Source organism: Lacerta agilis, chromosome 4 (genome assembly GCF_009819535.1).
Source record: "Lacerta agilis isolate rLacAgi1 chromosome 4, rLacAgi1.pri, whole genome shotgun sequence".
Lineage (NCBI taxonomy): Eukaryota > Metazoa > Chordata > Lepidosauria > Squamata > Lacertidae > Lacerta > Lacerta agilis.
The window spans coordinates 8,676,833-8,704,040 of record NC_046315.1 but is presented as its reverse complement, the minus strand read 5'-3'; the positions used below and the strand labels follow the sequence as shown (position 1 = coordinate 8,704,040).

At 48.5% G+C, this 27,208-nt stretch overlaps 1 protein-coding gene across 1 annotated transcript in view; it reads right to left on the bottom strand.

The window, feature by feature from the left end:
- The window catches only part of CAPN5 (calpain 5), a 52,284-nt gene extending 26,500 nt beyond the window's left edge, over positions 1–25,784 (bottom strand). Inside the window, exons 1-2 of the mRNA XM_033146000.1 lie at positions 25,609–25,784; positions 7,053–7,184 (exon numbers count right to left, since the gene is read on the bottom strand). Of these exons, the coding sequence (XP_033001891.1) occupies positions 7,053–7,184; positions 25,609–25,770 (294 nt within the window). The 5' untranslated portion in view covers positions 25,771–25,784. The remainder of the gene's footprint in view (positions 1–7,052; positions 7,185–25,608) is intronic.
- Positions 25,785–27,208: the final 1,424 nt, after the last annotated feature.

Genomic DNA, 27,208 nt, shown 5'->3' with positions numbered 1-27,208 from the left:
TGCCCATCTGGGCAGGCCTCCCCAGCCACTCTGGGCAGCTTCCAACAGGATATTAAAAACATGATAAAAAATATCAAACATTAAAAGCTTCCCTAAACAGAGCTGCCTTCAGATGTCTTCTAAAAGTCAGGTAGTTGTTTATTTCCTTGACATCTGGAGGGAGGGTGCCACTACCAAGAAGGCCCTCTGCCTGGTTCCCTGTAACCTCACTTTTTGCAGTGAGGGAACCGCCAGAAGGCCCTCGGTGTTGGACCTTGGAGTCTGGGCTGAACAATGGGGGTGGAGACGCTCCTTCAGGTATACTAGGCCGAGGCTGTTTGTATTGTAGAGTATTGTTGAATTGTAGAGTTGGATGGGACCCTCGGGTCATCTAGTCCAACCCCCTGCAATGAAGGAATCTCAACTAGATCATACATCCTGTGTCAACATCTAACCTCTGTTTAAAAGCCCCCAAGGAAGGGGAGTCCACAACCTCCCGAGAGAGACCGTCCCGCTATCAAACAGCTCTTGCCGTCAGATAGTTCTTCCTGATGTTTAGTCGGAATCTCCTTCCTTGTAGCTTGAAGCCATTGGTTCGGGTCCGATCCTCTGGAGGAGGAGAAAACAAGCTTGCAGATCAAGGTGATTGCTCACCTGCCGTGCTTGCTACAGGACCAAGAGCTAAAGTTTGGGAACATCTAGCAACGTCGTACTGCAGGACAGCCCTGTGAGGCTGGGGGGAAAACAACCGTGAAAGTGGAAACTTTCTCCCGATTATCTCTGGAGGCCCAGATGACGGCTGTGACATAAGGAAAGTTTCGTCCCTGCAGGAGGGATGATGCAAGTCCAACAGCTTTGGGGGAGAGAAATGTCTCAAACAGTCTCACCCCTGGTTGCTCTCCAACAATGGTGCTCCAGATTGTCCTTTGGCCAGCGTGACTTGCATTTGCCAAATTTAAATTTGGACCATAAAGAAGGCTGATCGCCGAAGAATTGATGCTTTTGAATTCTGGTGCTGGAGGAGACTCTTGAGAGTCCCATGGACTGCAAGAAGATCAAACCTATCCATTCTCAAAGAAATCAGCCCTGAGTGCTCACTAGAAGGACAGATCCTGAAGTTGAGGCTCCAGTACTTTGGCCACCTCATGAGAAGAGAAGACTCCCTGGAAAAGACCCTGATGCTGGGAAAGATGGAGGGCACAAGGAGAAGGGGACGACGCTCACAACGCTCACTGTGACTTGAAGGGGTGTGGGCGGATGTGGGAGGGGTGACAAAAAAAACCCCAAACCGCACCGGGTACCACTTGGGCTTGCTACGCCTCTGGTTGTACACACTTGCATTACCCCTACTCAATTCCTGCACCAACCGTCTTGTAAAGTTGGGCACGAAGCAGGCTGTCTGTCCAAAAATGCGAAGTCAGAGCAAAAAGTTTCCAGCCTCAACCGCATCCAGCAAGCAATACAAAAAGACTCCTGAGAGGCAAGCGACGCTCTTTGCTTCCACCGGGAGAGCTAAGGGACTGGAAAGTTAGCATCGAGCAAACAAACAAAACAAAACAAAAATCGGGTTGCCGGGGGAGGGACGGCAATGTCTGAAATAATGAGGCCCTCAAGGGTCCTCTTCTCGTCTTTGAATGGAGTCTCCTAGGACCAAGAGCCCGGAGCAGATTGGGAGGCAATTTGTGCAGCTGAACTCAATGCTCAGGAAGGAAGTCAAACGGGGAGAAGGCAGGCAGTGACTGGCAGCCTGCGCAGGAAGCGCATAATGTCTCAAGTAACCCTGCTAAATGATAAAAACTCAGCCTTCCAGAGTCAGGCGTGGTCTACTCCAGAGATGGACAATGTTGGAACATAGGAAGCTTGCCTTATACAGAGTCAGAAGGTAAAGGGACACGGGTGGCGCTGTGGTCTAAACCACTGAGCCTCCTGGACTTGCCGATTAGAAGGCCGGCGGTTCGAATCTCCACGACGGGGTGAGCACCCATTGCTCTGTCCCAGCTCCTGCCCAGCTAGCAATTCGAAAGCACACAGGCGCAAGTAGATAAACAGGTACCACTGCGGCAGGAAGGTGAACGGCGTTTCTGTGCGCTCTGGTTTCCGTCACGGTGTCCCGTTGTGCCAGAAGCGGTTTAGTCCTGCTGGCCGCATGACCTGGAAAGCTGTGGCTCTCCACGATTTCTGGGATAGAGCAATTCTAGAAACACTCCCCTCCCGCAGAGGAGGGCATCGGGTTGCCAAAGGATGATCACAACCAGGGGCTCTCAAACTTTTTCAAGTCACCATAAATGCATCCCCGGTGCCCCCAACCCATAATAAGAAGCATTATTTGGAATAGCGTGACCCACTAAGGCATGGGTAGGCAAACTAAGGCCTGGGGGCTGGATCTGGCCCAATCGCCTTCTCAATCCGGCCCTTGGACGTGTTTACATGAGTAAAATGTGTGCTTTGATTTAAAATTCATCTCTGGGTTATTTGTGGGGCATAGGAATTCGTTCATTCCCCCCCCCCAAAAAAAATAGCCGCCCCCCACAAGATCTGAAGGACAGTGGACTGGCCCCCTGCTGAAAAAGTTTGCTGACCCCTGCACTAAGGTAATAACACAAAATAATTCAAAACAGTAAAAAAGCATTGGGCATTTATTCAAAAGCCAGTTAAAGTTATTTAGGTTTACTGAGCAAAGCTGATGAACTTGATTTGGCGATAGCAGGTTTTCAAAGTCTGCTAGTCATTTGCACATCCTAAGACTCTTAATTTCAGGGTCGTGGGTTCAAGACTCACGTTGGGGATAAGATTCCTACATGGCAGGGGGTTGGACGAGATGACCCTCGTGGTCCCTGCCAACTCTACAATTCTATGATCTGATGAACACATCAGAATCAAAATTTGCTAAGTGCGGACAGGCAGAAATCCAGCGTTTGTCCACTAGAGGGAAGCAGCTGTCACAAGCATCTTTTCCAATGGGACAGGAACAGGCTTTTAAATTGTATTTTTGTTCGGGCGCCTTGGGCGCTTCAATTTCTGGTGCCAGAGGTTGGAATACAGTCGTTGCAACTTCTAGTCCTTAGCAGTCTTTTGTCCCTGTATGAATCCGTCTGTTTCTTTTGAAAGCCCTTGCAAAGTTCAAAGGCTGAGACTCTAAAATTAAACAGTGAAACAGAGAATAATCCACCCAGCCTCCTGCTCTCACAGTGGCCAACGAGATGCCCCTGTGGGAATTGCACAATCAGGACCCCTCTGGTGACAGCCAGTAGAGAATCACAATCTCAGGGCTGTGGGTTCGAGCCCCAGCTTGGGCAAAATATTCCTGCCTTGCCAGGGGTTGGGCTAGATGCTCCTAGGGGGTCCTTTCCAACTCTACAATTCTATGATTCCCAGCAAGCAGTAAAGCTTTCAGGAAGGGGTAGGTTCCTTCCTCTTCCCCCTCTCTCACGTACACCCCAGCAAGCAATTCATACACAATCCTGTGGGATTTGGGGGTATCCCTGAATATTCCTTAGCCAATAATAATAAGAAGAAGAATTTATTGTTTATACCCCACCCATCAGGCTGGGTTTCCCCAGCCACTGTAGGCAGCTCCCAGCAGAATAAAAAACTTCCCTGAACAGGGGCTGCCTTCAGATGTCTTCTAAAGGTTATATATTCATCTCCGTAACATCTGATGGGAGGGCGTTCCACGGAGTGGGTGCCACCACCAAGCAGGCCCTCTGCCTGGTTCCCTGTAATCTCACTTCTCGCAGAGAGGGAACCGCCAGAAGGCCCACGGAGATGGACCTCAGTGTCGGGGCTGGACGATGGGGGTGGAGATGCTCCTTCAGGTCTACTGGGCTGAGGCAGTTTAGGGCTTTCAAGGTCAGCACCAACACTTTGAATGATGCTCGGAAACGTACCTTATCTACAGCAGTGTGAAAGGGTGCAGTGTCTGAGCAGTGCAAGAAGAAGAAGAAGAAGAAGAAGAAGAAGAAGAAGAAGAAGAAGAAGAAGAAGAAGAAGAAGAAGAGTTTGGATTTGATATCCCGCTTTATCACTACCCGAAGGACTCTCAAAGCGGCTAACATTCTCCTTTCCCTTCCTCCCCCACAGCAAACACTCTGTGAGGTGACAGGTAGGTAGCCATGTTGGTCTGCCATAGTCAAAACAAAATGAAATAAAAAATTCCTTCCAGTCGCACCTTAGAGACCAACTAAGTTTGTTCTTGGTATGAACTTTCGTGTGCATGCACACTTCTTCAGATACCAAGAACAAACTTAGTTGGTCTCTAAGGTGCTACTGGAAGGAATTTTTCATTTCGTTTTGTTTTGTCTGTGAGGTGAGTGGGGCTGAGAGACTTCAGAGAAGAGTGACTAGCCCAAGGTCACCCAGCAGCTGCATGTGGAGGAGCGGAGACGCGAACCCGGTTCACCAGATTACGAGTCCACCGCTCTTAACCACTACACCACACTGGAAGAGAATATACTGCCTGTGTTTGCGTGCCGATGCGTATGTGCACAGCCTCCACCCGTTCGGCACATGGCTCATGCAGGGGCAGCTGTGGGCAGCCGGCCAACAAACAGCCAACAGACAAACGGCATAATCTAGTTGATGTGATTCAGGGCGGATACCGCAGCGGAAGGGCAAAGCAGAAAGCCCGGCTAGGATAGGCATTGCAGGAAGGGCAGGGCAGGCATAACTCTTTCACCGAAAGCACGGGGGACTCTGAATCCGGCTGAGACCCATGGCAGACAGGAAGGGAAGGTTTAACCTTTTGCATCAATGTGGTCGCCTCCATTGGAACGGTCTTTGCCAGCCTGGGCTTTTCCGGGTGTTTTGGACAACAACTTCCAACGGATCCAGCCAGCACACTGCTGATGGAAGTTATGGTCCAAAATATCTGGATGTCACCGCTTTGGCGAGGTAAAGGTAAAGGGGCCCCTGACCATTAGGTCCAGTCACGGACAACTCTGGGGTTGCGACGCTCATCTTGCTTTACTGGCCAAGGGAGCCGGCATACAGCTTCCGGGTCATGTGGCCAGCATGACTAAGCCGCTACTGGCAAACCAGAGCAACGCATGGAAATGCTGAAACAAAATAGGAAATTCTTTCCAGTAGCACCTTAGAGACCAACTGAGTTTGTTCTTGGTATGAGCTTTCGTGTGCATGCACACTTCTTCAGAAATGCTGTTTAACTTCCCGTCAGAGTGGAAGTGCTGTTTAACTTCCCGTCAGAGTGGTACCTATTTATCTACTTGCACTTTGATGTGCTTTCGAACTGCTAGGTTGACAGGAGCAGGGACCGAGCAACGGGAGCTCACCCCGTTGCGGGGATTCGAACCGCCGACCTTCTGATCAGCAAGCCCTAGGCTCTGTGTTTTAACCCACAGCGCCACCCGCGTCCCTTTGGTGAAGGTTGCATTAAAAAACAACAACAACCCCTGAACTGTTCTTAAAATCTGTTGATTTTATCTGTATTTCATCCCCTCTGGTGAAAATGGGGAAGTCCTGTTCCATCCCTTTCAACATTCCCCTGATGAAAATAGGGACATCCTATTCCATCCCCGCCAAGATTTCTCCAGTGAAGGAAAAGCGGGACATCCTGGGATCAAACCAGAAACTGGGGTGGCTTTTGTAATTGTGGGACTGTCCCTGGAAAATTGGGGCACTTGGAGGGTCTGGTATTTCAATAATTTCACTGGGTCTCAGGATGCTGGAAAAGACGGTCCTTTGGTCTGATTGAGCAGCATTATTCTTATGTTCAATTCCAAAATTCTGTTGCATCTTATCTGAAGGAGTCTGGGCCCAATCACAAAGCCACCAAGAGTAAACAGGATAGGACTGCAGGGAAGCTAAAAAGAGGGCAGAAGTCCTTCAGACACAGTCTTTCCTCCCCTGGCATTGTTCTGGCTATGGAGAAACTTCAAAACATTTCCAAACTTTCCTTCCCAATCATGAGGACTAGAGACTTGTGTTTTCAAAACAAGAAGTGGCGGAGAGAAGTCTTTCGTCCCCTGTCTTTCCTCCCCTGGCATTGTTCTGGCTTTGGGGAACCTTCAAAACATTTCCAGACTTTCCTTCCCAATCATGAGGACTAGAGACTTGTGTTTTCAAAACAAGAAGTGGCAAGGAGAAGTCTTTCCTCCCCTGGCATTGTTCTGGCTTTGGGGAACCTTCAAAACATTTCCAGACTTTCCTTCCCAATCATGAGGACTAGAGACTTGTGTTTTTAAAACAAGAAGTGGCAAGGAGAAGTCTTTCCTCCCCTGGCATTGTTCTGGCTTTGGGGAACCTTCAAAACATTTCCAAACTTTCCTTCCCAATCATGAGGACTAGAGACTTGTGTTTTCAAAACAAGAAGTGGCGGAGAGAAGTCTTTCGTCCCCTGTCTTTCCTCCCCTGGCATTGTTCTGGCTTTGGGGAACCTTCAAAACATTTCCAGACTTTCCTTCCCAATCATGAGGACTAGAGACTTGTGTTTTTAAAACAAGAAGTGGCAAGGAGAAGTCTTTCCTCACCTGGCATTGTTCTGGCTTTGGGGAACCTTCAAAACATTTCCAAACTTTCCTTCCCAATCATGAGGACTAGAGACTTGTGTTTTCAAAACAAGAAGTGGCAAGGAGAAGTCTTTCCTCCCCTGGCATTGTTCTGGCTTTGGGGAACCTTCAAAACATTTCCAAACTTTCCTTCCCAATCATGAGGACTAGATACTTGTGTTTTCAAAACAAGAAGTGGCAAGGAGAAGTCTTTCCTCCCCTGGCATTGTTCTGGCTTTGGGGAACCTTCAAAACATTTCCAGACTTTCCTTCCCAATCATGAGGACTAGAGACTTGTGTTTTTAAAACTAGAAGTGGCAAGGAGAAGTCTTTCCTCCCCTGGCATTGTTCTGGCTTTGGGGAACCTTCAAAACATTTCCAAACATTGCCTTCCCAACCATGAGGACTAGAGACTTGTGTTTTCAAAACAAGAAGCGGTGGAGATTTGCAAGAAGCCGGGTTTTGCAGGCTTAAGCCCACACAGGTCGGGCTTTGCAAAAAGTGAAATGTGCATTGACAATGCTCCAAAAATAAACAAGCCACAACCAAATTTCCAAGGTCCGCCTTTACCTTTTGCCACAGGGCTTCTCTCGATGCCAGGGAGGAGCAAGCTGCCACAAACCAGCAGTTGCCCACCTGGCCTTGGTGCAAGTCGTGAGAGCTGATTCCATCCACGAAGAGGTGGGGGTCGTCGCAGATGTCCTGCACAGAGAGAGGAGAAAGAAAACAGGAGATGAAGAAGAGGCACTGCCCCCCCAAGTGTCAACAATACCCAGCTGGACGGGCCAGAGGGTCAGCTTCTTCCCCAAATATTTGGAAGACCCTGAAACATCCTGTGCCAGAAACCAGATTCCTGCGCAATGGAAGGTCTTCCTCCCAGAGCTCTACGGACAGCCACCCAATCTTAAACAACTCCTCACCCACAATAATACAACAACAGGACTTAACACGGACACTGGTACCAGAGCCTGCAATATACACAGATGCCAACTCTGCTGCCACATACACCTGGACAACACCACTACTGGCCCCAACAACATCAAACATACCATCTCAGGACCATTTGAAATAAAATAAAATAAAAAATTCCTACCAGTAGCACCTTAGAGACCAACTAAGTTTGTTCTTGGTATGAGCTTTCATGTGCATGCACACTTCAGAATCAGGACTATTCAATTGCTCATCTTCTAATATTGTGTATGCAATCAAATGCCAACAGTGCCCTTCAGCCCTCTATATTGGACAAACAGGCCAAACCTTACGCCAAAGGATAAATGGACATAAATCTGATATCAGGAATCACAAGACAGAGAAACCAGTAGGAGAACACTTCAGTCTCCCAGGACATTCTATACAAGATCTCAAAGTAGCTGTCTTATTACAAAGGAATTTCAGAAATAGACCGGAAAGAGAAGTTGCTGAATTGCAACTCATTACCAAACTTAAAACCACGGAGAAACCTGGTCTGAACAAAGACATTGGATTCTTATCTCATTATACATGACAAAGCTATCTTTAGCCATCTCACCCCTTGCCTTTTCCTGCAAGACCAATTGCAGTCGTTAACAGTCGTCAACAGGTTTTCCACACCTATCAGCCGATCACCCGTTCCCACCACCCTTCTGAGTAATACCCCTCCCCACCCTCTCACTATATATAAGGGTCTGGTGACTTCTGTTTCAGTGTATCTGAAGAAGTGTGCATGCACACAAAAGCTCATAGCAAGAACAAATATTTGGAAGACCCTGAAACACCCTGTGCCAGAAACCAGATTCCTGCACAATAAAAAAAAGAGAGAGCATAATCTCGGCACAGAGGAGGGAACATCTGCTTAGGAAAATGCCCAGCAGGGAACCCGAGTCACCGTTTGACCTCTCCTCCTCCGCTTTCCGGACACTTTTGACAAAGAACGTAAGTGAGCAGAGAACCCAACTTCCAGGGACCTAATTCAGGCTCATTTGCAACATTAAAAAGGAGGAGTGTTTTCTGGTGCATAGGGGGCCAAGCATGAAAACTAGCAAAGGGGCTATCCAGAAAAAAACCCACAAAAGAACAACACATCTCCTTCAAGCTAGGGGACAAGGCTCCTGATCTCACACAGCGACAGCCCTATTGCTCCTGTTAAGGTTATTTGTTTTCCATTTCCCATAGGAAGCAAGTATGGAAATGGAAATCGAGCGAAGTCCCAACTAAAGAAGAGTTTTGGATTTGATATCCCGCTTTATCACTACCCGAAGGAGTCTCAAAGCGGCTCACATTCTCCTTTTCCTTCCTCCCCCACAACAAACACTCTGGGAGGTGAGTGGGGCTGAGAGACTTCAGAGAAGTGTGACCAGCCCAAAGTCACCCAGCAGCTGCATGTGGAGGAGCGGAGACGCGAACCCGGTTCACCAGATTACGAGTCCACCGCTCTTAACCACTACACCACACTGGCTCTGAGCCAAAGGAGGAAGGACTAACGCTCCTTCTCCCTACCTGATTCAAATCGGGTTCAGGTGTGATGTCTAATCTGGCCCTTCATTCCAGAGAAGCAGTGCTCGTTTCAGATGATCTCTTAGGTACCCTGTAGATTTGCCCCATGTTGGGCAAAAGATTCCTGCATTTGCAGGGGTTTGGACTCGATCACCCTCGTGGTCCTTGCCAACTCTGCAATTCTATGGACATTTGGCAAGGTTGCAAGCAGAGCCGAAGGACGGTAGGGGAAATATACAATTTGCAGGGTTGGCAGCCCATTAGTTTTTAGCTGAAATGGCGAGCCACCAACAATTTAAATTTAAAATTTGCGCCTCCGCAAAACCTCAATGCAGGCAATGGATACTTAAAGGAGATTAATTAAATCCCTTCCTCATTTATTTAGCCTTCGATTCTTTGCTCCATGTCATAATAATGCAACGAAACAAGCCAATATTTTGCAAATTAATTAGCAGCCCGCCAGCTGACATTAGCCAAATTTTAGGCAATTTATCCACTGACCAAAGCTCGCAGCCCTAATAACTGACATTCCTCTGTACAAGACCTTCAGCTTTCCCCTTTGCAACAATCCTTCAAGGTAAGACACTTCTACCCGTCTTATAGATGACAAACTGAGGCTGGCAGTTGGCTCTGGTTTTGGCATAGCAAGCCTCTGCGCTGCTGGGGGCGGCGGCAGCGCAGAGGCAACCCCCTGGGGGAGGGGCACGACGTGTGCGTCGTGACGTCATCGTGACGTCACAACGCACGTGGATGCAGAAAGGGGGAACACCCCCCTCGCTGGCCCGCCCCCCGCCAAAAAAAAGCGGCGGAAAGGGGAAAAAGAGAAGCAGCTCTGCTTCCTTTCCCACCTCCCAGCGGTTTTTTTCGGCGGGGGGTGGGCCAGCGAGGAGGGGGTGTCATGCCAGCGTGACACCCCCTCCTCGCTGGCCCACCCCCCGCCGAACAATAGCCGCTAGAAGGGGGAAAAGGCGACAAGCCCCCGTTCGGGCCTGCCCGGTGGGGCGGGGTACAAGGGGCCGGCCAAAGTGTCACCCCCCCTTCCCTGGAACTAGGGGCGGCCCCCCTTGCAACACCCCTGCTGGCAGTGGACCTCCTATCCAATGCCATACAAATAAACCCTGGGATGAATTAATTCCCAATCTAGGCCATAGTGCCTGTGGCTCTGAATGACAGAGAAGTCACTTTCCGATACCCAACAGCAGATGCTGCAACCCAAACCACGCACCATGAATGATGAAGAAGCAAATCTGCCCTCTCCAGGGTATTCCCTTCAAGCATAAAAACAACAAGAAGGAAAAAAACCAACCGCGCCCCCCCGAGTCCAATTCAATCAGGCTCTTCCTGGCTTGTGTCAAAGTCTCAGGTCGCAGAACAAGACAAACAGACGAACACACAGATTGCATATTAAGTTTGGGATACTCAGAAAGAAAGGTCTGTTTTCCATTAAGCAGGCACTACAAGATGCAGGTTCTTCCATGCACCGCAGCCAAGCTGGATCCCCTCCTCGGAACCACACAAGTCAGGCTGTTTGAAAGAGAAGTGTTACGATCCGACAGCAGCCGGGTTGTGCAGCTTTATTGCACTGATGGTCACTCCCCCACCACCGCTACCAGCAAGAAGGGAGCATTTGTTGATGTTTAGTCATGTCCGACTCTTCGTGGCCCCATGGACCAGAGCACACCAGGCACTCCTGTCTTCCACTGCCTCCTGCAGTTTGGTCACACTCGTGTTAGTAGCTTCAAGAACACTGTCCAACCATCTCATCCTCTGTCGTCCCCTTCTCCTTGTGCCCTCCATCTTTCCCAACATCAGGGTCTTTCCATGGAGTCTTCTCTTCTCATGAGGTGGCCAAAGTATTGGAGCCTCAGCTTCAGGATCTGTCCTTCCAGTGAGCACTCAGGGCTGATTTCTTTGAGAATGGATAGGTTTGATCTTCTTGCAGTCCATGGGACTCTCAAGAGTCTCCTCCAGCACCATAATTCAAAAGCATCAATTCTTCGGCGATCGGCCTTCTTTATGGTCCAGCTCTCACTTCCGTACATTACTACTGGGAAAACCATAGCTTTAACTATACGGACCTTTGTCGGCAAGGTGATGTCTCTGCTTTTTAAGATGCTGTCTAGGTTTGTCATTGCTTTTCTCCCAAGAAGCAGGCGTCTTCTAATTTCGCGACTGCTGTCACCATCTGCAGTAATCATGGAGCCCAAGAAAGTAAAATCTCTCCCTGCCTCCATTTATTCCCCTTCTATTTGCCAGGAGGTGATGGGACCAGCGGCCATGATCTTAGTTTTTTTGATGTTGAGCTTCAGGCCATATTTTGCGCTCTCCTCTTTCACCTTCATTAAAAGGTCCTTGCCTCCAACTGAGGAGACAGAGCATAGCCTCTGTACATGGAGGTATTATTTAACTACCCTGACCCAAAGCCACCCAGTGAGCTTCAGAACTGGGTGGAGGATTATTTATTTATTCTTGCATTTCTCTCTCACCTTTTCCTCCAAATTACTCAAGGTGGTACACATGGTTCTCCCACTCCCCAATTAACCCCCCACCCAACAACCCTGCGAGGTAGGCAGTGGCTGGCCCAAGGTCAACCAGTGAGCTTCATGGCCTGCAGGGAGGATAAAAACCAATGGGGTTGTTTTTTTTAATTAAAAAAAAATCAGATTTTTTCTTATTTAAATTGGATTTCTAAAGATAGTTTTCTATTTAAGTTACACTATAGTCCAAAGGCTATTCAACAGGAAACAAGGATTTGTTTTAAGTTTTTCATGTGTACTAAAACTCAGTCCAAGTTTTTTTATATATATATAAAAAAATCATTGAACCACATCAGTTAACAAACATGGATACATATGCTATAATGTTATTGTTTTAGTTAAATAATTGTTTAAATTGTTATTAAGGAAATGATTATTTTTCTCCTTCCAATAAAGTACAGCAGAAAAGTTGTCCAAATATAAACAGTCAACTTATTAAACCTCACAATAATTTCATAAGTATTAATGTATTTCTAATAGTATAACCAAATCAGTAATTTTTGATATTACTGTAAAAACTACTCTGAAAATTTACTATTCCAAAAATGAAACCTTCATCTGGTTGTAAATATTAAGAGTATACCAGTAAGAATGAGTCTTTCTGTAAAAAATAAATAAAATGATTTAAATCAAGTCTTACTGAGCAGTGATTTAAACCGATTTGATGTAGGAGACTTGAACCTAGGTCTCCCAAATCGTAGTCCAGAAATCCCACTGCTACACCACACCTGCTCTATAAATCATTTAAGAGATTTCCAATCTCAGAGTCGTGGGTTCGAGCTCCACGTGGGGCAAAAAGATTCCCGCACTGCAGAGGGTTGGACTAGATGACCCTCGGGGTCCCTTCCAACTCTACCTACGGCTTGCCAATTTAGCTGCTCAGGCTAGGGCTGATGGAAATTGCCATTCAAAACTTCTGGAGGGTGGCATGTCATGGGGGATTTCATGTAAAGAAAGGACCCAAATTTCATTTGGCGAAGAATCGGCGGGATATTCATCTCACAGGGAGACCAAAACGTTTGGCTGCTGGTCTACAACTTGACACAAAATGTTGTGCCCTTTCCTTTTGCATCGGAAAACATCCATTAATGTAATTGCACATGAAAAGGATGCTGGAGGATGATGTATGTGTGTCTCCTGCGACCGCATCTGTTTTAAACATAATGGAAAGCCAAGCAGAGGAACTGCAACGAGGAAAATAAGGAGGAAATATTAAACCCAGGAGCCAGTTCCTCCTACACAGCCTCAAGGGATGTGCACTGGGGAGCCTAGCAATCGTTTGGCCGCCCGACAGCCTCAAAGTCTGCCATGGGGTCCTTGTAAGGAGGGGCTGGTCTTCTTTTGAAAGCATATCTGCTTCTTTCCTTTTTAAAAAAATGCTTTATTGGTCAAAAACTTTATAACAGAAATATGTAATAGATGTTATAGGAAAATTAGGAAAAAGCAAATAAACAATTACTCATTCTTTAACTAATAAATAGGTACCGCTCCGGCGGGAAGGTAAACAGGGTTTCCGTGTGCTGCTCTGGTTCGCCAGAGGCGGCTTAGTCCTGCTGGCCACATGACCCGGAAGCTGTACGCCGGCTCCCTCGGCCAGTAAAGCGAGGTGAGCGCCGCAACCCCAGAGTCATCCGCGATTGGACATAGTGGTCAGGGGTAAAGAGAAAGGTAAAGGGACCCCTGACCATTAGGTCTAGTCGTGGATGAATCTGGGGTTGCGGCGCTCATCTCACGTTACTGGTCGAGGGAGCCGGCGTACAGCTTCCGGGTCATGTGGCCAGCATGACTAAGCCGCTTCTGGCGAACCAGAGCAGCGCACGGAAATGCTGTTTACCTTCCCGCCAAAGCAGTACCTATTTATCTACTTGCACTGGCATGCTCTCGAACTGCTAGGTTGACAGGAGCAGGGAACGAACAACAGGAGCTCACCCCATCGCGGGGATTCGAACCGCCGACCTTCTGATCGGCAAGCCCTAGGCTCTGTGGTTTAACCCACGGCACCACCCGCATCCCCATGATGGTCAGGGGTACCTTTACCTTTTAACTAATACTTGCTTTGCACATCCATTTATGATTAAATTTGACAAGACCTCCGATCTTCCCCTTGCGTTTCCGAATTAAGTTCCTTAAATACGCACTTGAACTTTACTTTCTCTGCTAGTTTGGCCAAACTCATGTTAGTAGCTTCGAGAACACTGTCCAACCATCTCATCCTCTGTCGTCCCCTTCTCCTTGTGCCCTCCATCTTTCCCAACATCAGGGTCTTTTCCAGGGAGTCTTCCCTTCTCATGAGGTGGCCAAAGTACTGGAGCCTCAACTTCAGGATCTGTCCTTCCAGTGAGCACTCAGGGCTGATTTCTTTAAGAATGGATAGGTTTGATCTTCTTGCAGTCCACTACTACTGAGAAAACCATAGCTTTAACTATACGGACCTTTGTCGGCAAGGTGATGTCTTTGTTTTTTGAGACCTGCCTGCAAACATGAATATACCTGTCTTATTTTTAAAGTAGGGCTTCCTGAACCTGCTGTTAACTTTGCTCCGCTAAGCGGGCTGCACACCTCGGCGGGTGTGAAATGCAGGAATTCATTTCGCTCCGGGCCTCTGATCCTCTTCTTTGCTTTCATCCATGCATGAAACCACTCAAATTAACACCCCGCGTAGGCAGCCCTTCGCTTGGCTGAGCCGTGCGGCTTTGCTGATAACGCTGTTCCCCCGCTTTCGTGGCTGTGCATCTCACCTTGGCTTCTCTCTCGCAGGCAAGGCATGCGCCGCTGAATGGCAAAAGGATGTTCGGCGCACGCTCCATTAGCAGCAATGCGCCCTCCTGCTCCTCCCCACATCGAGGCCCACCAATAACCTTCACACTCAGGACACTGAGCTCGCCTTGCCAGCAAACGCAGCTGCAGCCCGTTTTTTGATCAGGCCCAGGTTGACATCACAGAATCATAGAATCGGCGCAAGGGGTCATCTAATTCAACCCCTGGCAACGCAGGAATCACAGGCTCAGTCCACTGAGTTTTTTCCCTTTGAAAAACAGCCCGGGGTTCCCAAAAACAACTCATGCCAGACAAATCTCATTTTGTAACGATGGCGTTACAAGCTTGGTGGATCAGGGGGAGGCTGTGGACGTAGCATATCTTGATTGCGGTAAGGCTTTTGACAAAGTCCCCTGTGATATTCTTGTGAAAAAGCTGGCAAAATGTGGGTTGATTTGTAGCTGGTTGACCGGCCTGTAAATGGAAAATCCCAGGTGTGGAACTGCCCAGGCACCTGGCCCTTGGGGATAAGCCCACTGGTTTCTGCGGAGTTAAATAAAAGAAGTCCAGCCACTGGAGCAAGGACAAGACAGGGTTTACTGCGCAATAGGTTACAGTCAAAACTGCACACCCAGAGCAGCATTACAAGAACTTTTAAAAACTCCTATCATATCCCAGAATACAGTTTGGAAACATCATCACTACATCAGGAAAGGGAAGGGTTATGCATGATTAACATATAGGAAAAACAAGATTAGCATATGGGGGAAACAGAGCAACTGTAACAAATAAAGGCTTGACATATCTCGCTTTGCACGTCATGAGTCTATCTCATATATTAGTTTCACCTTTTAAGATGAATTACTGAAAGAAATGAACCTTTCCACAATATTCTGTATACACACAGACACACACCATACAAATAACCACAATAAAAAAGAACGGCACCCATCACCAGCCCTGTCATTAAAAGCATTCCATTTGCAACTGTTTCAGGAAAAAAAACAGGGCATCCCATTTTCCCACACGAGATTGTGGCGGCCATTTTGGGCGTTGCAATCCCACCCCGAAGAAAAACACTTTTTTCCAGGGCGAGATCATGGAGCGGGACTCGCCTGGGAGCGCATCCCGGAAAATGTGTGTCCCAGTTTTTGGTGTGAAAATGTTGGAGGGCGTGCAAAGACGTTCTTCGCTTGCTAGCAGAAGGACAAGAAGGAGGGGACCTGTCTGGCTTCTCCGGGGAGGGATTTCCAAAGTTACCTGGGTGGAGCCACCACCGAGAAGGCCCTGCCTTGAGTCCCTAACTAGCATGCCTGTGAGGGTGGTGGGGCCAAGAGAAGGGCCTCCCCTAGAGATCTCAAAACCTGTGCCGGTTCGTATGAGTGAATACGGTCTCTCCCCTCCCTATAGAACTACACTTGCATTGATAAGAGAGAAGGGTGGCCAAAACCTTTTTAAAAATTAATCTTCCTGGGACAGTTGCACAATGCGAGGTCTCCCAATGAAAAGGACGTGAGTTCCTAGAAACTGCCCTGAGCGCAAAATATGGTCTGAAGCTCAACATCAAAAAAACTAAGATCATGGCTACTGGTCCCATCACCGCCTGGCAAATAGAAGGGGAAGAAATGGAGGCAGTGAGAGATTTCACTTTCTTGGGTTCCATGATCACTGCAGAAGGTGACAGCAGTCACGAAATTAAAAGACGCCTGCTTCTTGGGAGAAAAGCAATGACAAACCTAGACAGCAAAATAGGAAATTCTTTCCAGTAGCACCTTAGAGACCAACTGAGTTTGTTCTTGGTATGAGCTTTCGTGTGCATGCACACTTCTTCAGATACACACGAAAGCTCATACCAAGAACAAACTCAGTTGGTCTCTAAGGTGCTACTGGAAAGAATTTCCTATTTTGCTTCGACTATGGCAGACCAACACGGCTACCCACCTGTAACTGAAACCTAGACAGCATCTTAAAAAGCAAAGACATCACCTTGCCGACAAAGGTCCGTATAGTTAAAGCTATGGTTTTCCCAGTAGTAATGTACGGAAGTGAGAGCTGGACCATCAAGGAGGCTGATCACCGAAGAATTGATGCTTTTGAATTATGGTGCTGGAGGAGACTCTTGAGAGTCCCATGGACTGCAAGAAGATCAAACCTATCCATTCTCAAAGAAATCAGCCCTGAGTGCTCACTAGAAGGACAGATCCTGAAGTTGAGGTTCCAATACTTTGGCCACCTCATGAGAAGAGAAGACTCCCTGGAAAAGACCCTGGTGTTGGGAAAGATGGAGGGCACAAGGAGAAGGGGACGACAGAGGATGAGATGGTTGGACAGTGTTCTCGAAGCTACTAACATGAGTTTGGCCAAACTGCGAGAGGCAGTGAAGGATAGGCGTGCCTGGCGTGCTCTGGTCCATGGGGTCACGAAGAGTCGGACACGACTGAACAACAAGAAGAAGAAACTGCCCTTCCTTCCCATAGTGGTGGAAAATTTGCAAGATGACAATTGCGTCTGGCTCTTCCCTGCAGGGCGAAAGGAGACTTTGGTTCTTCAATTTGTATCAGCCGAGGTTCTGAGAACTGTGTAGGCTCTCAGGTATGTTGAAAATCCTGTTAGACCTGCAGCTGAAGGAGTGGACAGAATCAACCGGCCCTTGTGGGAGCTACGTGCCCACCAGATCACCCTTATCCATTTCTGGACATCTTCGGGTTTAGTTTGTTTTGGCAACTTTCTCCTCCATTGCTTTAAAACTAGTATCGGCAACACTGAGCCGCTTTATGGAAGGCCAGAGGATTTGTCGACCTAGACCAGTCTAGTCCTTCAAAAGCGGAAAAGGAGGTCTACCTCACGCTTGGCCAGCTCATTTTTTCCTGCTCTGGAGGGCAGGACTCGAACCCATGGCTTCAAGTTACAAGAAAGGGGATTCTGCCTAAACATCAGGGAGAACTTTCTGACAGTAAGAGCTGTTTGACCGTGGAACAGACGCCCACAAGAGGTTGTGGACCTTCCTTCCTTGGAGGTTTTTAAGCAGAGGCCTTCTGCCCATGGATGCTTTAGTTGAGATTGCTGCATTGCAGGGGGTTGGACTAGATGACCCTCGGGGTCCCTTCCAACTTCTATGAATTCACCTCAAGCTCTTGATCGTTCCTTCATGGCCACAATGGTGTGTTCCCAAAACCTGGCACCACATCAAATTTCAGGTGTGGTGCAGGTGGGCACCAGGATTTCGAACCTGAGACCGTCATGCAGCATGCAAAACAGGAGCACTGCTTGAAGTTGCAGTCTGCAACCGCTGGAGGTCACTAGGTAAGCTGAGCTAGCAGACAACCTCCACATACCCAAGCGAAGGGTCAAACTTAGTGAAGCAGGCTTAAGAACATAAGCAGAGCCTGTTGGATCAGGGCAGCTGCCCATCCACTCCAGAATCCTGTTCTCAGAGTGGCCAACCTGTGGGAAACCCATAATCAGGATTCGAACACAAGACCGCCCTCCTCTCCTGTGGCTTCCAGCAAGTGCTATTCAGAAGCATTGCTGCTTCCGACTACAGAGACAGGGGAGAGCCATCATGGCCGCCAAGACCATATAACGCCGGTCAAGAAAGACCGACATTGGCTCCCAGTACGTTTCCGAGCACAATTCAAAGTGTTGGTGCTGACCTAAACGGCCTCGGCCCAGTACACCTGAAGGAGCATCTCCACGGCCATTGTTCTGCCCGCACACGGAGGTCCAGCTCCGAGGGCCTTCTGGCGGTTCCCTCCCTGCGAGAAGCGAGGTTACAGGGAACCAGGCAGAGGGCCTTCTCGGTGGTGGCGCCCACCCTGTGGAACGCCCTCCCATCAGATGTCAAGGAAATAAACAATTATCTGACTTTTAGAAGACATCTGTTGAAGGAAGTTTTTTATGTTTGATGTTTCATTTTGTTTTTTAACATTCAGTTGGGAGCCGCCAAGAGTGGTTGAGGAGGCCCAGCCAGATGGGCAGGGTATAAGTAATAAATAATAATTATTATTATTATATTGTTATTATTTCTAAATGCACGCATCGTGCAGTTCACTTTTTTCTGTCTCTCACCGAGAAAAAGCCAGGTGCATGTGTCTTAATCTACAGATCTTAGAGCCAGTGTGGTGTAGTGGTTAGGAGCAGTAGACTCGTAATCTGGTGAACCGGGTTCGCGTCTCCGCTCCTCCCCATGCAGCTGCTGGGTGACCTTGGGCTAGTCACACTTCTCTGAAGTCTCTCAGCCCCACTCACCTCACAGAGTGTTTGTTGTGGGGGAGGAAGGGAAAGGAGAATGTGAGCCGCTTTGAGACTCCTTCGGGTAGTGATAAAGCGGGATATCAAATCCAAACTCTTCTTCTTCTTCTACATCAGGACCACAGATGTTGACACTTTTCGCCCTGTCCCATTTCCCTGCAGAAACCAACCTCCCCCAGCTGCTATTTGACCCTATTTGCAGCATACAACAACTTTTTGTTAACCATTGTTGTGGGGTAGGAAGGGAAAGGAGAATGTTAGCCGCTTTGAGACTCCTTCGGGTAGTGAAAAGCGGAATATCAAATGCAAACTCTTCTTCTTCTTCTTCTTCTTCTTCAAAAGAAACTGATCCTTTGGGGGTGTCCAGGACCAACAGGGAACAAACAGTTTCATCTGTATTACTTCACACCATGAGATCTTTTCCTCCAAGAAGGATGTCAAGTTTAAATTACCAATCACCTAAATAATGATTCTTTGTTAAATACAGTTCGTTGTGCTTGTGGTGAAGCTCAAGAGAATTCGGGCCATAATATTATTGTCATCCAAAGCAGTCTTTTGCTCAGTCTCCTATTCCACACACGCGCTTCACAGGGACTGGAAGCTTGATTAGAGATTTCCATTGTGATATTCTATGATGCCATTCACTACATTTCAGTGCTGATTCTCTGTATCTTCTCTAAACCGCAGAGTCCAGCCAGACTTTTCTTGGGCTTGGTGGAGAGCAGCCAGTAATTCAATCATCTGCCTTCAGCTCAGCTAACCTTATTTCAGAAGGGAGAAAGCCAAAAAAAAACCCCAGCTCTGGCCTAAGACGTGAAGGGAAAAGAAACCAAATGCATTTTCTTCAACAACAACAAAATCCCATTGATCAGCAGATATGATACAGTAAACATTAAAGGCATTGCTGCGGAATTTAAGAGGCCTGCCTTCTGTAAAACCTTTTCACAAGAAAACACCCCTCCCAGTGATGTTCTGACCACCGCTCAATGGCAGCAGGGCTCATTCCTTGCATCCAGAAAGTCCCAGATTCGAATCCTGAAGCACCAGTTTAAAAGGATCAGGTAGAAGGTAATGGCAGAGACCTTGTTTCCCCCTGGGGATCCACTGCCAATCAGAATAGACGATGCTGAGTTAGATAGCCAAATCCTCTGACAGCTCAAAAATGGAAAATGGCAGGACCCCCAAGGATGTGCTGTAAGGGGTGCTGGCTTCAGACACCAGGCCTATTGGCTAGACCAGAAGTTTTCAACCTTTTTGCATCCTCGGCTCCTTTAACCAACTACATTTTTTTCTGCAGCACCCCTTTGGGGCTCAGGAGCCCAGTTAGGTCACCCTTTGCCTGCAGAGCTGACAGCCTCTCACCCTTTTCGAACATGCTCCTTTGTGGAACGTTCCCTCAGCCTCCTCTCCTCTCCCCTCTCCTAGGTGTCCTCTGAGCAGCCACAGCTGCTGCCCCTGGCCTCTGAGCTGCCCCCCAGTGCCCCAAAAAGAGGTGCCTCCCAGAGGCACCAATTGCCTGGGGAGCCTATAGCCAGGGCTGCTTCAACAAACAGCTGTGCCAGCCTTTGGGAGGTAGAGATGCGAGAGGGCATCAGAGGAAGGAGGGAAGGAAAGAGGGACAGAGGCCAGGGTTGCCCACGGCACCCCTGACCATCATTCCAGGCACCCCAGGGCGCCACGGCACACTGGTTGCAAACCACTGGGCCAGACCAACTCTGTGTTAAAAAGATGTCTGCAAACATGACATGAAGGCTGGCAGCATCAACCCTGCCATGTGAGAATCCCTTGCAGATGACCATAGCAGTGACCAGAGGAGGAATGGCCACTGGGAGAAGCGCAGGGAGAAGAAACGGCTTGGCGCATCTGTGGCAGCAAAACCAGACGCCTTCCTCTGCCCCAGCTGCAACAAAACATGTCTCTCCTGTGTCGGTCTCTGCGGCCACAGCAGGCGCCGCAACTCTCCAACGGTTTGACTTCACCCGCAAAGGCTCACTCCACTGTCGCCCGAGGCAGACGGATGCCAACCAACTAGTGATGATATAAAGGAGACGAAAGCAACCAAAACACACAGCCCCCAAGATGGCCAGAAATAAGGGTGTTCTGGTGGGAATGTGTGGCGCCGTATCTCCCACAAGGGCCAGTTGATTCTGCCCATTCCTTCCGCTGCAGGTCTAACGGGATTTCCAGCATACCTGAGAATTCACACAATTCTCGGAACCTCGGCTGACCAAAATACAACAACACAATCCTTGCTTTTGCCCTGCGGGGAAGAGCAAAGGACATTTGTCATCGTGCAAGCTTTTTCAAAGCTGTGGGAGGTGCGGGGTGGTGGGGGGAGGAGAGATTTCCTAGGAACGACTAAAAGCAGTTCATGTCCTTTCGTTGGGAGACTTCGCGCAGCACAACTGACCCTGGAAGATTAATTGAAGAGGTTAAGAGAGAAAGGCGATTGCAACTGTTATCAATGCCAGCGCATTTGGGGTGGAGCAGGAAACATGCGACTTCAACGATACGTTCAGAACTATCGCTGCAAACAGCTTTCCTTTATCAAAGTTCTGGTACGAGCTTGGGAAATTGAGCGATCCCGTAGAAGATACTGCCTGAAGAGGGCTTCTGCTAATGGTCCCCTTTTGCAGCGAAACCTCGTGATTCTGATCATTCTTACCCCCTTTTTGCATTTTTATAACAGTCATAGAATCATAGAATCATAGAATCCTGGAGTTAGAAGAGACCCCAAGGGCCATCCAGTCCAACCCCCTGCCAAGCAGGAAACACCATCAAAGCATTCCTGACAGATGGCTGTCAAGCCTCCGCTTGAAGACCTCCAAAGAAGGAGACTCCACCACACTCCTTGGCAGCAAATTCCACTGGCAAACAGCTCTTACTGTCAGGAAGTTCTTCCTAATGTTTAGGTGGAATCTTCTTTCTTGTAGTTTGAATCCATTGCCCCGTGTCCGCTTCTCTGGAGCAGCAGAAAACAACCTTTCTCCCTCCTCTATATGACATCCCTTGATATATTTGAACATGGCTATCATATCACCCCTTAACCTTCTCTTCTCCAGGCTAAACATACCCAGCTCCCTAAGCCGTTCCTCATAAGGCATTGTTTCCAGGCCTTGGACCATTTTGGTTGCCCTCCTCTGGACACGTTCCAGCTTGTCAGTATCCTTCTTGAACTGTGATGCCCAGAACTGGACACAGTATTCGAGGTGAGGTCTGACCAGAGCAGAATATAATGGTACTATTACTTCCCTTGATCTAGACGCTATACTCCTATTGATGCAGCCCAGAATTGCATTGGCTTTTTTAGCTGCTGCATCACCCTGTTGACTCATGTCAAGTTTACGATCTACCAAGACTCCTAGATCCTTTTCACATGTACTGCTCTCAAGCCAGGTGCCACCCATCCTGTATTTGTGCCTTTCATTTTTCTTGCCCAAGTGTAGTACTTTACATTTCTCCTTGTTAAAATTCATCTTGTTTGCTCTGGCCCAGTTGTCTAATCTGTTAAGGTCATTTTGAAGTGTGATCCTGTCCTCTGGAGTATTAGCCACCCCTCCCAATTTGGTGTCATCTGCTAACTTGATCAGGATGCCCTCAAGCCCATCATCCAAGTCATTGATGAAGATGTTGAATAAGACTGGGCCCAAGACAGAACCCTGTGGCACCCCACTAGTCACTTCTCTCCAGGATGAAGAGGAGCCATTAATGAGCACCCTTTGGGTTCGGTCAGTCAGCCAGTTACAAATCCACTGAATGGTAGCATTGTCTAGCCCACATTTTACCAGCTTCTTTACAAGAATATCATAGTCTGCGGTGGCTAATCTACCCCAGAGGCCTGTTTTCACAACGGTCAGCCAGCTGCCCAGGCAGGATCATGCTTCTCAATACCAGTCACTGGGGAACCACAGCAGGAGTGCACTGCCTTCCGAGTCTCAACACATGCTCAGAGGCACTCTGCTCCTGAATGCCAGTTCCTGGAAGCAAAACATCAATAGCCCCAAAAGTGCCACAAATTATTGTAGCCCCCTGCAGTGCAGTGAGTAGCCCAGAGACTTGGGAAAAGAGGTTCAAAATCACCTTGCCATTGGTCACTGTCTCTTGGTGTGACCTACCTCACAGGGTTGTGAGGGGGAAACAAGGGTTAAACTACCACATGTTCCTAAGCTTCTTAGAACAACATGTTGCGGAAAAGACAGGGGACCACGTCATCCTAAGAAGTTTGGCTTCATTTTGTCTTCATCTGCCTTCCCAGATATCCTTAATATCTCAGAACTGTCGCCATTTTTAATCTTGCCCCACCTCCAATAATAACAACCGTCTTTTCTTTGGCCTAATGCGTAGCGCTTTTTATCTCCTTGTTTATTTCTCTCTTCCTGACCAGCAGCTCCCCACACCAGCCGGGGAGCCTTGCGGGTGTTCTGTACTACAACTCCCATCGGTCAGTTGTGCAAGCTGTGGATGATGGGAGTCGTAGTCCAGAATACCAGGAGGCAGTCCTAGGCCTCTCTTTCGCTATGGCTCTCCCTCTGAACCCTTTCCAAGACTTTGGCAACGTCCACTGTGGCAGGGGCAGCCCCAATGCAACGGCGGGTGGGAAACTCCAAAACGAAAACCGCCCTTGGGAGAAGAAAGAGTGTTTCTTCACAGCCATGTGAAACACTCTGACGCACCAGTCGACAATGAGGCAAAAGTGACTCCGTTTGCTCCAGCCTCCACTTCCCTCAGTGCCCCCTCTCCCATCTTTGACCAAACCAGACAATTATTGCCTTGTCCTTCTTGAAATTCTAGTGCTTTGTTCGTCTGGGCGAATTTTGCAGCTGAGGCAAAAAGAGAAGGAGGAGGAAGGAAGGAAAGAGATTCTCTCTTGAGAAACGCACGTTTATGGACATCATCAATTCAGAAATCAAATTAAAGCACCGAGCTCGTTTAGAGACACCCAATGAGTGCCAAAACGACCCATCCTAGGATAACGTAATGCGAGCAACTGTTTCGCATTGTTTTGCTATTACGCCTAAGAGACTGCCTGCAAATTGAAGAAGCAGTCTTTTCCAGCTTGGTACCCTGCAGATATGACCTAGGTGGCGCTGTGGGTTAAACCACAGAGTCTAGGGCTTGCCGATCAGAAGTTCGGCGGTTCGAATCCCCGCGACGGGGTGAGCTCCCGTTGTTCGGTCCCAGCTCCTGCCCACCTAGCAGTTCGAAAGCATGTCAAAGTGCAAGTAGATAAATAGGTACCGCGCCGGGGGGAAGGTAAACGGTGTTTCCGTGTGCTGCTCTGGTTCGCCAGAAGCGGCTTTGTCATGCTGGCCACATGACCTGGAAGCTGTCTGCGGACAAACGCCGGCTCCCTTGGCCTATAGAGCGAGATGAGCGCTGCAACCCCAGAGTCGGACACGACTGGACCTAACGGTCAGGGGTCCCTTTACCTTTTTTACCTTTACCCTGCAGATATTAGGGACTACAACTCCCATCATGGGCAATGGTCAGGGGTGATGGAAGTTGTATTCCAAAATACAGTGGATACCCAGGTTAAGGAAGGCTGCCCTATGGTCAGGATCCATCATCATATCCATGCAGTGGAGAGGCAAGATTGTTAAAGAACACTACAGCACCCTCCAGAAGAGATTCACTTGTGCTGTCAGTAATACATCCAAATAACCTTGCATGGTAGGTCAATGCTACCAACCCATACTGCAGGTAGCAAGACTGAGGTCAAAATAACGACAGCTTGTCTAAAGCTACTGTAGGGGTCTGAACTAGGAGCATCACCTCCGAGGATGGAACTGAAGACACGTGATATTTCCTCCACTCTCCTTGGAGTTTGGATGTCCAATCCAGTGCCGGATTTACATATAAGCTAAACAAGCTATAGCTTAGGGCCCCACTCTCTTGGGGGCCCCAAAAATTTTTAAAGGGGGGGGGGACTGGATGTACATTTCCAAAATATAAGATAAAAAAACAAATAAAATAAAACCTGCAGAGAGCAACAGTGTTTTGTGTTGTGTAGGCTCCTATGATGTAAGTGATGGGCCCCGCCTGCTAGCCTGCTCACTAAAATATCACTGGTTTGCTACTTTCTATATATAGGGTGCCTACATTCTGCATGTGCAAATGGCATTAGATACCTATTAGGTCCATAAATTTCCATATAGCATATATTCAACACAAAAAAGCGACCATTTGTTGTTGGCAAAGGACAGCTGGACATATGAAGGGCCCCATTACCTTCAGTAGCGTAGGGCCTCATCAAACCTAAATCTGGCCCTGGTCCAACCAGAAAGAACCAAAACAACCTCAACTTCAACGCAAAGACATCAATTTCTCTTTTATACTGCATCTTCCTTTCCCATTGCACTAAAGCAGCCACAGCAACGCGTGGCCGGGTCAGCTAGCAGAACAATAAAAATTCAAAACAGTTCAAGCAGAAACCAAGACGCCCAAGACTGCAGAGTGGTCTTCCCAGTTTCCAGGAAGGCAGCTGGTCTTTCCTTTGATACAGAGCCCAATCATCCCCTTGGCCCCAAAGGGTCACTACTGTGTGGAAGAGGTGGCCAGGGCAGTGTTCAAAATTAGCCAGGCGCCTGATGTTGCTGTGGGGACCAACATGCCAAACTTCTCCCACGAGGAGTAAGGGAGAAAGGATCTGACCCAAGAAGCAGGAGCGCCCATAGTATTGCCATATCTCTCGCATACAGACAAGACTGGTGCTAGGGCTTCTCGCGCCCGAGGCGAACCACCTTCTGGCGCCCCCCGCCAAAGCCTGCTTTAGCGGGAGGTGGGGGTGGTGGAGAGGCAAGGAGCAGTTTCTCCGCTGTAGCGGAATAGCTGCTGCTCGCCTGTCCCGCCCCCCGCCCCCCCCAAAGCCTGCTTTAGCCGGAGCTGGGGGGTGGTGTAGGGGGCAAGCAGCACCTCTCCGCTACAGCACAGAAGCTGCTGCTAGCCCGCCCCGGCCCCCCCGCCCAAGCCTGGCCAGCGCCCCCTCCATTTTGGCGCCCTAGGCAATTGCCTAGTTCGCCTTAATGGACGCGCCGGCCCTGCACACAGACTTTCATGACTCCCTGAATTTATTTTCCTTTTAAAAGCATCCCCACAAAAGTTCGCCTTACCTTTGGCCGTTTCCATTGCACACCTTGAATTCGCGACTTGTAGAAGAGGGAGTCGTCGTTGGCCGGGAACAGGGGGTCCTCAAAGAGGGTTTTCCTCCGCTGGCAGTCTTTCTTCAAGGCAGAGTAGCGCTGGTTCTCATACGGCTTTGCAGACGAGAACATCGTTCCCTGGCAGCCTCTGCGGGGGCAGAAGGAAGAGGGACACCACCCATGAGCGAGAGACCGAGGGGGGGGGGCGAACACAGCCCAGCGCCCCAGATCTCTGGTCATGCACACACAGTGGTGAAACTGCTTTAACTGCTATAGCAAGTGTGTCTGTGGACCTCTGCGGGAGATGCAATAGGGATAATGCTTCTCTAAAACGTATGTTTTTCAATGTCCCATATGGAAAGATTTTTGGCAGGAGGTAACTGAAACCAGTTGCTGGAGGAGACTCTTGAGGATCCCATGGACTGCAAGAAGATCAAACCTATCCATTCTCAAAGAAATCAGCCCTGAGTGCTCACTAGAAGGACACATCCTGAAGTTGAGGCTCCAGTACTTTGGCCATCTCATGAGAAGAGAAGACTCCCTAGAAAAGACCCTGATGTTGGGAAAGATGGAGGGCACAAGGAGAAGGGGACGACAGAGGATGAGATGGTTGGACAGTGTTCTCGAAGCGACTGGCATGAGTTTGGCCAAACTGCGAGAGGCAGTGAAGGATAGGCGTGCCTGGCGTGCTCTGGTCCATGGGGTCACGAAGAGTCGGACACGACTGAACGACTGAACAACAACAACAACAACAACTGAAACCATCAAAACAGAACTGTACGGAACAACCTCACAGGTACATTTACAGAGCAAAATATCCTCTTGAATTATATGCCCAGCACATGGAACCTTACAAAAGGACCATATGAGTGGACTCTCCGTATCCTGACCGCGGCAAAAAGACAGATACTGAGGAATTGGAAAAATAAAAATGCGGTTCACTTCTACAATTGGATTGAAGACATATGCAAATTTGCAACATTTGAACAACTTGCATATACTGTAAACCAAGACTTTGCCATGGACAAATTCAACGATATTTGGAATCCATTCTTACAAATACTGTACTGTAATAGTCAAAACAAAAGAAAACAAAAAATTCTTTCCAGTAGCACCTTAGAGCAGTGCTGTCAAGTATCCCGTTTTCCCCGGGATTCTCCCTTATTTCAAGCAGTTTCCCGCTGCTCTCCCTTATTTTTTATTTCCCTTAAATTTCCCGTTTTTCATGGAAGCAGCTCCTCCCCTGCTGGCCAGGGACTGGGTGGGAAGACCTCGCCTACTTGGAGAGAAAAGCCTCAGACCTCAAAGCAAGTGGGAGCCGTTTCCCGTGCTTACAGGGGGGTGTATTCCTCCCCCTGCATCAGCCCCTATCCGTTGCCGCTGAGCCCCTCAGCCGGCCAATAAGGTTAGCTGGCGGGCGGAGCCTGGCTGCCTTTGAGCAGCTGCTGCTTCCTCTCCTGTTTTGATGGGATCAGACAAGAAGACGATGGGGCTCCATCGCTCGGAGCACATGGCTGCCCTCCTCTTTGCCCAAGCCCGCTTGGAGTTTACATTGCTGCTCTGCCCACTA